The sequence below is a fragment of the Leptonotus elevatus genome, chromosome 5 (genome assembly GCF_054856555.1).
Source record: "Leptonotus elevatus isolate MCC_2025b chromosome 5, RoL_Lele_1.0, whole genome shotgun sequence".
In the NCBI taxonomy this organism is placed as follows: domain Eukaryota; kingdom Metazoa; phylum Chordata; class Actinopteri; order Syngnathiformes; family Syngnathidae; genus Leptonotus; species Leptonotus elevatus.
The window spans coordinates 20456659-20469028 of NC_141243.1; the positions used below are offsets into that span (position 1 = coordinate 20456659).

Here is a 12370-nt window from a genome sequence, read left to right on the forward strand (position 1 = left end):
GATCATGACTAACAGGCAGAGACAGGGAGTGGTCACTGCATGATAATATCCCATCATGATGGAGAATGAATTATTGCTTTGGGATGAAAAATACACAATGGGTTTAATTGGCAGGACATGCTGATAATCACAGGCAATGAATTTGCTTTATTTTTTTGTGGTATGAATATTGCAGGAAAATAGAAAGGTGCACCACAAATAATAAAATGGACTCAAACATCTACAAAACCATTTGTCTGCCAATTTAAAGTATTCACAGACTTTCCCTACTAAAGAGGAAACTCAAACAACAACTGAAAGAGGCTGAGGCGAAAGAATCACAAAATGAGTCACAGGCTAGATGCATTTATTATAAATTATTGACAACAGAATATTAAGACTTGTTCACTTAATGTATTAAGTCCATCTGTTCCGCTACTTCTGCTCACCCAAAAATATGGTGTTTATTATTTATCATTTCTATAAGTAATGTAACTGGAAATAAAAGTTGATGTATTGGTTTTATTTCACATATTCATCTCTTTAAAATAATAATAATAATAATAATAATAATAATAATAAAAGAAAAAGAAAAAGAAAAGCACATTTTTATGTCTAATTAGAGTCATTGAGGCTACTTGTTTTCCTGGATCAAAAAAATTGGTATTTGAATGCTATGTTTCATTAATTTCTGACTTCACAGAGCCCAGTGAGCGAGCTCAGTTTCATATAAAAGGATGAGTTCGTTTGGATTCTTAATTCCTGTTGAAATTGGTAAAACATTCAAAGCTCACTGAGAAGTTGCCATACAAGAATTTCGGAATTTCCAAAAAAGAGAGAAAACAATGAGGCACGCAAACGTGTTCGAAGTAAAAGCCCTTTATTGCCACAAGGCCAGTTGATTAAAAAATTGCCAACGCGTTTCGGCCTCGGTGGGCCTTCATCAAGGCAAGCTAAATTTCAGAATGTTATTCATGGTTTGTCAGTTTTTCTACAGGCATTCAAAGGAGATTGAAATATATATTCATGCTTTTTTTTCAGCTAATCTTTCAAATGAATGAAGCGTATTACCTCGTGTTGTGTCTGTCAGGTGAGGAACAGCAAAGCAAGTGGCTACTGTCTGGACCAGGGCTCTGAGGATGATGACAAAGCAATCCTCTATCCGTGCCATGGCATGTCCTCACAGGTCAGTTCCACATCTAACAATGGTTGCCATGTTTTGTCATGATGCTATAAACTAGTGATGGGAAAATGAAGCTTCATGAAGCACTTGTGATATTTTTGGACTCCCCTAGATTGTGCTCTTGGTTTAAATATAAAGGCTAGTGCAAAGGAAATTGATTACATTTCCACTGCATCTTTCAACCAAGAGTGCCATCTAGAGGAGTCAAAAAATATCACAAGTGCTTCATGAAGCTTCATTTTCCCATCACTAGCTATAACAGTTACACTGCTCAACATTACCGGTGTATGCATTTGTATATTTCTAAGTCTTCTGCTTAATTTTGGGAACCAGTTGATCTTTAATTTTAAATTGTCAGTGACTGATGTTCAATGAATAGAAATAAGTGGTTTGGGTATTTGCATTTTTCGATGCGGCACATTTGCTACAGTAGACGGGCATACTGAAGCACAGCTAACGAAGATTTACAACAATAACAGATTAGAGTTACTTACAGTATCCTGCTGTGGCAGCAAAGTAAAGAACAACATCTTTTTGTAATACAGTTGTTTGTGATAATGTTGCACTTTACTCAAAAAAAAATCTTTAAGCTGTTATATATGGTATTTAATAGCTATTTCATTTTGCATTATTATAGTGCACCCCCGTTACAATACGGTATAAAGTGTCTATCCTGCAAAACCAACATGCTGATGCATTGCGCTTTATTTAATGTCCTGAAAAAAATATATTTTTTAAATGATTGAGTTTATTGTTCACCCTCCACCCAGTCTTTCCGCTGAGGGGCAAACATTTGCGAGTGTTGGCAAAGGTAGTAAATGCATGCTCCTCTCAGTCTTCATCAGGATTCGTTCAAGGTTCACAAACAATCTTCAAAAATTTCCTTGCGACAAGAAAGACCAATTAAACTCTAGGCGAACGTTCGTGAACTTGAACAAACCCCGACATGAAATCATCATTCGCATGCGTCGAAAATATTCGCCCCTCGATGAGATACAGGCTTTAGTTTCTACAAAATAGTCTTAGCATGTCTCTGATTCCATTCAAACTAACTGAACTAAAACGTTTAATGTCAATCCCAAAGTTCATCATTTAGTTGTAAATAAACATTTAATTCACTAAGCTATTGTGTGTAAACACATCAACTCCAGCAGAATCATAGGTGAGTAGAATATCCAAAATACACGAATTGCAATTCAAATATGCATAATGAATTTTAATGGTAGCATATGCATAGACCGTTTGTCCAGTGCAGGAGCATTGGGTAGAATCTCTTTCAACCGCCAGACTCAACATTGACACATCACTTCTTATAGTGATGCCTGAGGCTGGCATGCAGCGGTGGTGCACAATATTTCAAAAGTATTCCAGCAACAACAGTGTGCAAAGCTCTACAATGACTCACTCCAAAACCATTGGTACTGACAAAAGCTATATTTTGGAGACATTCTACATTGTGTGTGTGTGTTTTTTCTTCTCATATTTTCACAAACATACATTGCATTCTCATTCTCAGATTTGAGATGATACTTCCATGAAACGAATACAATCATGAATATGACGTCGTATTGTATAGAACAGAACATGCATGTTTAAGTGGAATAAAAACATTTTCATGAACATGCAACCTATTTGTAAAATGTTGATATCGCTTGAGTGCTTGTTGTGTTTCTGCCTTTAGTGCAGGCAAACAAAAGCCCAACTCTTGCAAACCATGCAAATGTTTTTCATGTCTTAATCCCAAACCCCTGGAGAAATAGAAAGGAGACCTTGTTTTAGTGTCATTAGATTACAATGATGAGCAGTGTGGGACAATTCAATTTAGTGGAGCACAGTGACCTTTATTTTTTAGTTTTCTATTGTATTTCTCTTAGCTTTACTACTTTTACTTGGGATACAATAATTGTCCTACATACATTTCCAATATCCCTTTGAAAGATTTGTTTTCTTTTTCTTGGGTGTCATAAGTAATATACACTGTGGAACATTTATTTTCACCCAAAGCAATAGTCAGTTTAAATGAAAAAGGCCTTTTCTTCCTTTGGCCCTCCTAATGACATCTTCTTAAATAGGTTATTCATGCTCAGAGAGCTTAAATTGCAGCTTCACGGCTCTTGTTGAATGTCAAATCCTGTTAAAATGTTTGCAACAGCTTGGTGCATCATAATAGCATAAATGTACAGTACAGGTATGGACCTACACGTCATCTTACAACAACAACAGTTGTGCTGTTAATGAGCTAAGAAATGGATTAGGTTGGCCCCCAAACAGCTCGAAACCTTTCATGATCTCAGAAAGGCAACAACGCATTGTGCATTGCAGAGACACAGGTTAATTGGCTCACATTAATTATTTGTTATCGTCTCATTTTGAATTCATTAGTGTATAAAAGTCTACCAGACTGAAATGTAAAGCGGTATTCAGAGAATTATATGGCGTTATTTATACACCCAGTCATGGCACTAACAATTTACCATTCCAACAGGAATTTGTATAGAAGCAAGCCATCTGTAATACAGACCTTTAGGCTACCACCCACAGACAAATTGACACTGGTACATAGCGTTACGTGTCCCAAGATGATTGACTCATCATCATCATCCTTGTGAATAGCCCATAACCGCCTACAATGAACCTGGAGTGACATTAAAGTTGTACTTCACAAATGCCCTAAATGTTCTGTTTGGCCCTTCAGGAAAGAACATTTGATTGGATTAAATAGCAGTAAATATCTTGTCCTTACATGCTGCAACACCCACACAGGCCATTCAGGACTGCATCTCTCCTTTTTCCAAGGAGACTCCAAATATCAGCCCTGTGAATCTTCTCATACAGCTGCATTCACTTTCAAATTGGAGAGAGAGATGCCTGCTTTTGTGTTGTTGGCATATCATTTTTCATGAAGGATCGCTCCTCTAAATAATAAACACAATGTCTACTGCATCCTTGCATAATAGAAACCTTGCATTATCAATGAGCCTGTTATAGGATGTACTAATTACTGAGGGATCATGTTTTTTCCAGTGATGTAGCCAACATGTTGCAGATCAAGGATACTATTAATAATAAGGATGGGCAACTGGTGGCCCCCCGACTAAACTCTGAGTGGCACCTTGAAAAAAAAAAGATTTTTTTAAATGTAAGCTTTGTTTATTATATATTTAAGGGGCGCTGGAGCCTAATATATATATATATATATATATATATATATATATATATATATATATATATATATATATATATATATATATATAAATGTTTATTTTTTTTCATTTATTTTTTTATTTTTTTTATTTTACAAAATCAAACAATTCTTCAGAAAACGTGATAAACATTTAATATAGGTTTCACAAAAAGCTGAAAAAAGTCCTGTAAAAAACGGAATATATATAGGGGTGGAAATCCACAAACATGCAAATTTGGGGATGCCAAACCGCAAATATACAGCAGCTGTAGTTGTAAATTGTAATATCACCACTCATCTTTAGATGACAGACATTGCTTAGTTGTGCTTACACCAAACCAAACCAAACCAAACCATAGTACCATAAGAATATTATAATGTAAAAAATTTGACTGAGTTGATCTTTGTATTTATTCTTGCACTATATGTTTGTTTGCGGTTCAGCTGTTTTGTAATGTCCTTCATTGTTTTTGTTTTGTTTTGTTTTTTTCAATGCAAGAGAGCCTTTTGCACTCTGAGAAAAAAAGATCACAGTATGTAGTTATTTTGTTATTTGCTTCAAACTCTTCGTTTTCAGGTTAGGATAGTGAATGTTGTACACATGCATTGAGAAATGTATTATGAAGAATGAAAAATATTAAAAGCATGTATTTTGCACATGCACCAATATTTTGTCCATACCTAAATTGTCATTTTTGCCATACATGTCATCTGGTTAGGAAGTGCGTGGTTGTATGTGTCCCCCGAGTAGTGCTGATAAAAGCATTTAAGTGCCCCATCCTTGTTTTAGATCATACAGCCCAGTATTGTAGAGCAGTTTGGCCGTGTTGCAGATCATTGCATCACGGGTTGATCTTATCCAAAGTAGCATTCAAGTGAGGACCAACACCCCCTCAATGTTTCACAATAGTCAGAGACTACTGGTATCACTACTATTCAATGCAATAAAGTTGAAGGAGTTCAAATGAGTGTAAGTTAGTTAGGTGAAGACGACACTACGTGTTTTATAGATTCCTTGTAACCAAAGTACTGTGTGTCCCTGCTTGAGAGAGTAATGTTAAATATTGTTCGTTGCAGCATTGAATTTAGCCGCTGTACATAAACATGTATCAGGTTTAGCATGTTGAAGTAAATAAAGTGATTTAGACTCTTCCTTCTTCACTAGTGTTGTACGATGATAATCATGAACTAAGAGATGAACGACTCAGCGCTATAATCATGCAGTGTATATTATGACCACCAACACACCATAAACAAAGAAAATGGATGTTTGAACCCGCCAGCAACTGATTTAATTTCCTACAGTTTGTCAATGTCTCTTGTATCTCTTCAACCCTCTTTTCCAACCAATGTTTTACTACTCACAATTGTGTTTTGTCACAGCAGTGTCTGCTAAAACCATCCTTGAACTTGAAATGAAACACACTTCTTATCTTTTGGTTGCAGCTTGCCCGCTACTCTACTGATGGAGTTCTACAGCTCGGACCCCTGGGGTCGACCACCTTCCTGCCTGACACTAAATGCCTTGTTGATGACGGCAGAGGACGCGTTGCCAGTTTGAAAAAATGTGAAGCTGTTGCCAGGATTTCCCAGCGGCTTTGGGATTTCACACAGGTAAAAAAATAAAATAAAAAAAATAGCTATGTTGTGTGATTAGTGAATGTGTTGCTGGTGGCGTCTGAAAAATACTTTGAAGATAAGTTGGCTGTCTTAAGTAGTGATGGGAAAATGAAGCTTCATGAAGCACTTGTGATATTTTTTGACTCCTCTAGATGGCACTCTTGGTTGAAAGATGCAGTGGAAATGTAATCAATTTCCTTTGTACTAGCCTTTATATTTAAACCAAGAGCACCATCTAGGGGAGTCAAAAAATATCACAAGTGCTTCATGAAGCTTCATTTTCCCATCACTAGTCTTAAGTAAACTTTGGTTTTCAAAAAAAAAAAAAAAAATCTGTTCTAATCAAATACAATTAAAAGGTATTGGTAGTGTTCCCTATCAGTGTCCTAACCACAATTGCACAGTGATTTATTGATTGGTCTTCCTTTCAGGGTGAACCCTGGCCAGTAGTGATGGGAAAATGAAGCTTCATGAAGCACTTGTGATATTTTTTGACTCCTCTAGATGGCACTCTTGGTTGAAAGATGCAGTGGAAATGTAATCAATTTCCTCTTTATATTTAAACCAAGAGCACCATCTAGGGGAGTCAAAAAATATCACAAGTGCTTCATGAAGCTTCATTTTCCCATCACTACTGGCCAGGATGCACCTCATCCATTTCAGCTGAGATAGGATCCTGCTCTTCTCTTACTATAACCATGAGCAGGATAAACATGACCTAAAAATATACAAATAAAACTATAAATATACATTAAAGTGTGTTAACACTTGTAGTACTATATTTTGGACCAAAAACACTTGGTCCATTTTGAAACCACATTAGGTCTTGATTCAGCATATCATCAAGTTGGCCAGTAAAAATCATGTAAATATGGTCTCATTTCATGAATCTCAAACTTTCAAAATAAAAATGCTGAAGTCTAGGCTTGTTATTTGATATGGCTTTATTTGTATCAGCTGAGCTGTCAAAAAAACAACAACAACTGCCGATGTTGATTTCCCTATGCTCTCTGCTGTAGTTTTACCACTGTTCCATGTCATTGGTCCATGCAGAGTTTATATTTGAGCTGAAGAAATCTGGAGATTTCATTTGCAACTGTATGAACAGGTGGTCTCATTCCGCTTGTTCACTACACATCAGTGTTCAGTCAACTAAACGAAACACAACATCAGTGCATCTGCACCAGCGTTTTACAAAACCATACCTGACAGTGTAAACATAACGACCTCAGACGTTTCCACACAAACATTTGAATTTGCAATGTTAGTTTTACTGAAGAATTTGAAAATTGCTTTTGAATGTGTTTTCTACATAACTGTGGAAAGAGTGTGTCCACATTTTACAAGCTGTGGTCTGAGGAAGGATAGTTTGGATGCCTTAATTCTCTCTGTGCAGTCATGTAAAAAAATTAAAATAAAATAAAACTTGTGTCAATGTGATAAGCAACTATCCTGTTACGCAGGTATGGACCCATAAATTCCCATAAATCTCACTACAACAGTAAAATTTATTTGTTATGATCTTACACAATTGATTTCTGATATCTAGATTTGCTAACTAGGTGACACCGTTACAGAATAAAGGGAATTGTTTGAGCCGTCATTGTTTTGTTCTACAATTCCTATGGAAAATACCAAATGACAAAGCAAATGCTGGCTTTTCATACAATGATCTTCTCTGTAAGACATAATGACTAGCCGGTCTTTTAATGTGTTTTTGAGTCCGCCAGATGTCTCATTTGACCCCCCCCCCCCCCCCCCCCCACAGAACGGTCCAATCATCAGCAGGGACACCGGCCGCTGCTTAGAAGTGGAAATGTCTAAAGATTCTAACTTTGGCCTTCGTCTAGTGGTGCAGAGATGCTCAGGTCAGAAGTGGATCATACGAAACTGGATTAAGCATCCCAGACACTAAAACCATGGGAAAACCTCTAAGACTTTTTGGGGGGTTCGTTTTTCAAGTCACAGTTGAGAATCGGAAGATGAGATGTGACGCCACTACGCTGTTGGGCTTTCCTCAAGCCACAGAGCTTTCCAACTCCGACACTTTGCTCTGACTGCACTTTGAGAAAGCCCACTTTTCTGACATGTATAAAGAGGTGTAAAATGACACGACTTAAAATGATTTTATTTCTATTGTAAAGCTATCCATTTCATTTTTGTAGAGGAATGTGAGTGCGTGCAAGTGCATATTGTTTTGATGAGAGCATCTGAGTAATTCAAATCATATCACAGTTGTAAATTGTAATTGACCACATGAAATGATTATTCTGACGTTCTGAAAATTGCTTGACATTGCGCTACCCTGGTTACTATATAGTAGGCTTCAAAGGAGGTTGTTATTGTCTCATCAGGGGGCATCTGCAGTGACACAAACCTCAACAATACCTTGTTTTGTTTCAGCAGTATTGCTCACTGTGGGAAAGAGCAATTGTGTGCCTTTTTATCATTATTTTCTTCAACTGACCAGGGAATGTGAGTCCCTAAAGCATGTACAAACTATTTGTAAGTTAATATCTGAAGCATTGTATAAAACAATAAAAAATATAGTAATATACTGTAAGAGTGAAAGATTTAAACTGATAGGATATTAAAATCACTTTTATGATCATGTGTCTCACTTTCACGTTACTCAAGCTAAGTTACTTTTTGTTACAGCTTTTTTTCTTTTCTTTTATTATATTTATCTATGAAAAATGTAAATAGACTGCTACCCAAAAAGACAACGGTGCCACAAATATGACTTTGAGAGTGTGTATATACTGTGTGTGTATATGTGACCCACTTCGACAACAGAGTCCGAATGTCAGCGACATTAGTTTTGTGTTAGTGACAAAAATAGATCCTTTGGACAAAAATGTTGATTTTGACATTTCTCGAATAATAGCCTCCTATATTTTCATTTCCCAGCAACACAAAAGTTAAAACTGTAATAGAAGTGTATGCAAATAAGCAATTACAGTATTAGAACAAGTGCATCACTCGTCGCGCATGCATTGGATGTGACATTACTACGTTTGTTTTCATGTAAAGACATGATGTGCCCACTTTCGAGTGCAGGGAGTCCTCAACTTACGGCGGAGTTCCGTTCCTACGCTGGCGATGCAACCTGAATTTCGACTTAAGTCGGATTTCCCCGTTAAAGTCGATATTTACATCAAAGTAATTTGTACAGTAATTTTCAAAAACATATTTGCATGACCAGGAAGAGACGGAACCAATATTTAGTTTTTCCGCACGGACATTCATTGCTGACTGACGGCAGAGCGGAGCTAATTCAAACTTAAACTTGTATCATGATCATTCCCAGATCAAAAATTTCTGTCATAGACGCAACAAAATCAGAACAGCCGCATGGCAACCTACATTTCTCATAAAGCTCAGATTTTGTATTTTTCTAAGCATACACATCAGCCTAAACATATCCCACACTCTATCAATTACTTTCCAAAGGGCAATATAAATAGGGCTCCGTGCTGCATGATTAAGAATTGCGATATCACAATGACATGGAGCTGGGAGCAGCGAGTGATCAGATGTGATGGAAATGTGTGTGACAATCAGCCAATCAGATTGCAGGTTTTCCTTCTCTTTTGCAAGTTGAAGACGTAAACAGAAAGAAAAAGAAACAAGAAATAAACAATGACCGAACGCGCAGCTAAACAAGCCATGACTATGCGTCATCTTCCCAAAATGAAACAGTTTCGACAAGATTGTTCTTCCCTGTCGCTTTTGGGGCGGTATCTCGTGGAGTAAATGAAGGCGCCGTGCGAGGTAAGTACTCAAAAACAGTTAAGACAACAATCTTGTTGAATCATTAAGACAAGCTAGTGGAGCAACATGTGGAAAGCATGCACAGGCTGCCGACGTACCATTAGCAGTTTAGCCGCTACTAAGTAGCCGTGCAGCCACCAGACCAAAGCAGCAATCAATCGTGTCATCTTTTAATCACCCCAACACGTGTGAATTGCGAATGATTGCTGGTCTGCGAAAACTTGTTTGAACCAGTCCGTGGCGCAACAAAAGTTTGGGGTTGGTTCTTTAAGCCATGTAAACTATTATCGTTGCCTGAGAAATGCCCCCACCCTGCACAAATAATAACAATAAAATTCGGGGGCACCATCACACTTTTAAGCTTAGGGCACCCAAAGGAGTAGCAGCGGTACTGGCCTCAAATGATTTATATAAATGGTCAAAGCAACCAATAAAAGTCTAAATACACCACAATGTGACCCTCGAGCACGAAGTGAACAGAAGACACACGTCATAACAACGGCATCCTACCTTACCCAGATAGCAAACTCTACCTGGGCCGGACACAGACCAGATGTGCCACAACGTCCGGCCGACAGTCTCAAAACCGATCTGGTCCAGTGTCTTTTTAAGCAATGGACCTGATGTGGTGTGGATTAGTTTCCTAGATCTGCTACGGCTCCAGGCCAGAACTGGTCCATAGAAACACAAGATAAGTTGAGAAACGACCCATATCTGGCCCACATTCGTTAGCCCAAAAATGATATCCTGATCAGTTTTGGACGTGATGTGGATTGGATTTGGCTCATTGCTATTGCAAATTAGTTCACTCTTTTCAAGGTATAATAATAATAATAATGATAAGGCATCAGATTTATATAGCACTTTTCTGAACACTCAAAGAAAGACGTTTCATATTTTATGCACTCATACTCTGGTAGCGGTGGTTTATTTGAGTAATTAGTACATGTTGTCAAACCTATGTTAGACCTAAATAGATATAAACAGTTTTGGTCATTAAACACTTGGGAATCCATGCAAGCGGGTGTAGACAGCTCAGGGGTCCTAGTCAGTTAATGCCCTGGGTGCAAATGGCATGGGTTAGAATGGCGTGGTCATGTCTCTTGTTTTTCAGGGAAGTAATAATTATTTACAAAAGGGCTTCATGTAAATTTATTTTTGTACTTTTTAGTCATCCTGAAGTGTAACACTTTTCCAGCGTTCTCTGCCATGCCTGCCTCCTGGAATAATTTTCCAGGATCCTCTGCAGCTCTGTCGTCACAGCGACTTTGATGTCAACCACGTCTTTAAATCTGGCCCCCTCCTCTTGAGCTTGGGACCATACAGAGCCAGGTCAGGTGAGTAGAGTTGAGCGTATACTCACAATCATACTAGGATTTCTGACACATGGCTATCGGCCCATTTTCTTTAATAAGCACCACCCCTGTTTCCCTTTATAAGGGCATCCGTTTGTCGGCTTCTCAGCCAATGCACTGAGGCTTAAAGTTGTGAGAGTTGTCCTCAAAACATTCGGATATTTCTGAATCTTTACCCTATTTTCAAAAGGTTGGCAATGACATCCTCGGAAAGCTCATCTGAGAAGTGGCACTACTTCAGCCAGTAGTCCCAATTTGGACTTGACTTGAACAATCTGTGTTGGCTTAAAGTCTCAGAATGCACTGATGGGGAAGAGTGATGTGTTTCTTTGGACACTTTATCAAAATGTGAGACGCATCATGTCTGGGATGGAGTGCCCTGCCAAGATAGTACTTCAGTAAGCCACTAACTTTATTTACAAAACATTTTCCGAAACAGTTACAGTGTGTACATTTGCTCTCCGTCTGCTGCATTTGAGTGATAGACAACAAATGAATGACGGGAATGCCACGGGACTGCAATGGGTCTGCTAGTCTGTTTGAAATCTTAGCGCAGCTCACATTAGAAAATGGCTCTGTATTCAAAATAATGATTAATGTTTCTTTACTCCACAGGTAATATATTTGCTTAAATGGTGTTGGCTTACAATATGCTCCTAAGACTTTGTAAATGTGTACTATAGCACAGACAATTCAACTCAGACTATTATACAGTGCAATTCTGTATGGTCAATTTTTTTCAATAAAGAGACAATACTGTTGTCTCAAAGTTGTTTGTAAGCTTTTTTTTTAAGTCAATGTTCACATATACATATACTTTCTGGGGTTCGAATCTCAGATCTGTCCTTACTGCTTGGGGTTTGCATCGGTGTTCTTCAGGTACATCGGATTCCTCCCACATCCCAAAAAATGCAGGATAATTGAAGACCACGAATTGGTTGTCTGCCCCACCTCTCGCCAAATGTCAGCTGCGGATAAGCTAAGGATAAGCAAATGGATACGTTCAGACCACCCATTGTTTTGAAAATTGAGGAACATTTCTTTTGCATGCATTTCTGAGTCCAATGCAAACGTCTCTTCCTGTTTGATTGGTTAAAGGTGGCCGCAATTCAATGTTTTGCAATGAAAGGGTCTCCAGAGACACCGACCACTTTGCTGTTTCATCAATGGCTTTTTAACAGCAGCTCTCCAAGTGAGTACAATGTACGTACTGCATTGGCTTCACAGAAAAGGTCACCTTGATCGGAAGAAACTCTTTTGCTCAATGAATGACAC

General features: G+C 37.9%; 1 protein-coding gene across 1 annotated transcript in view; it reads left to right on the top strand.

Annotated features, from left to right (window-relative positions):
• The window catches only part of galnt9 (polypeptide N-acetylgalactosaminyltransferase 9), a 75188-nt gene extending 66613 nt beyond the window's left edge, over positions 1–8575 (top strand). Inside the window, exons 9-11 of the mRNA XM_086076730.1 lie at positions 1070–1165; positions 5793–5960; positions 7735–8575. Coding sequence (XP_085932856.1) covers positions 1070–1165; positions 5793–5960; positions 7735–7881 — 411 coding nt within the window. The 3' untranslated portion in view covers positions 7882–8575. The remainder of the gene's footprint in view (positions 1–1069; positions 1166–5792; positions 5961–7734) is intronic.
• The last annotated feature ends 3795 nt before the right edge of the window (positions 8576–12370 follow it).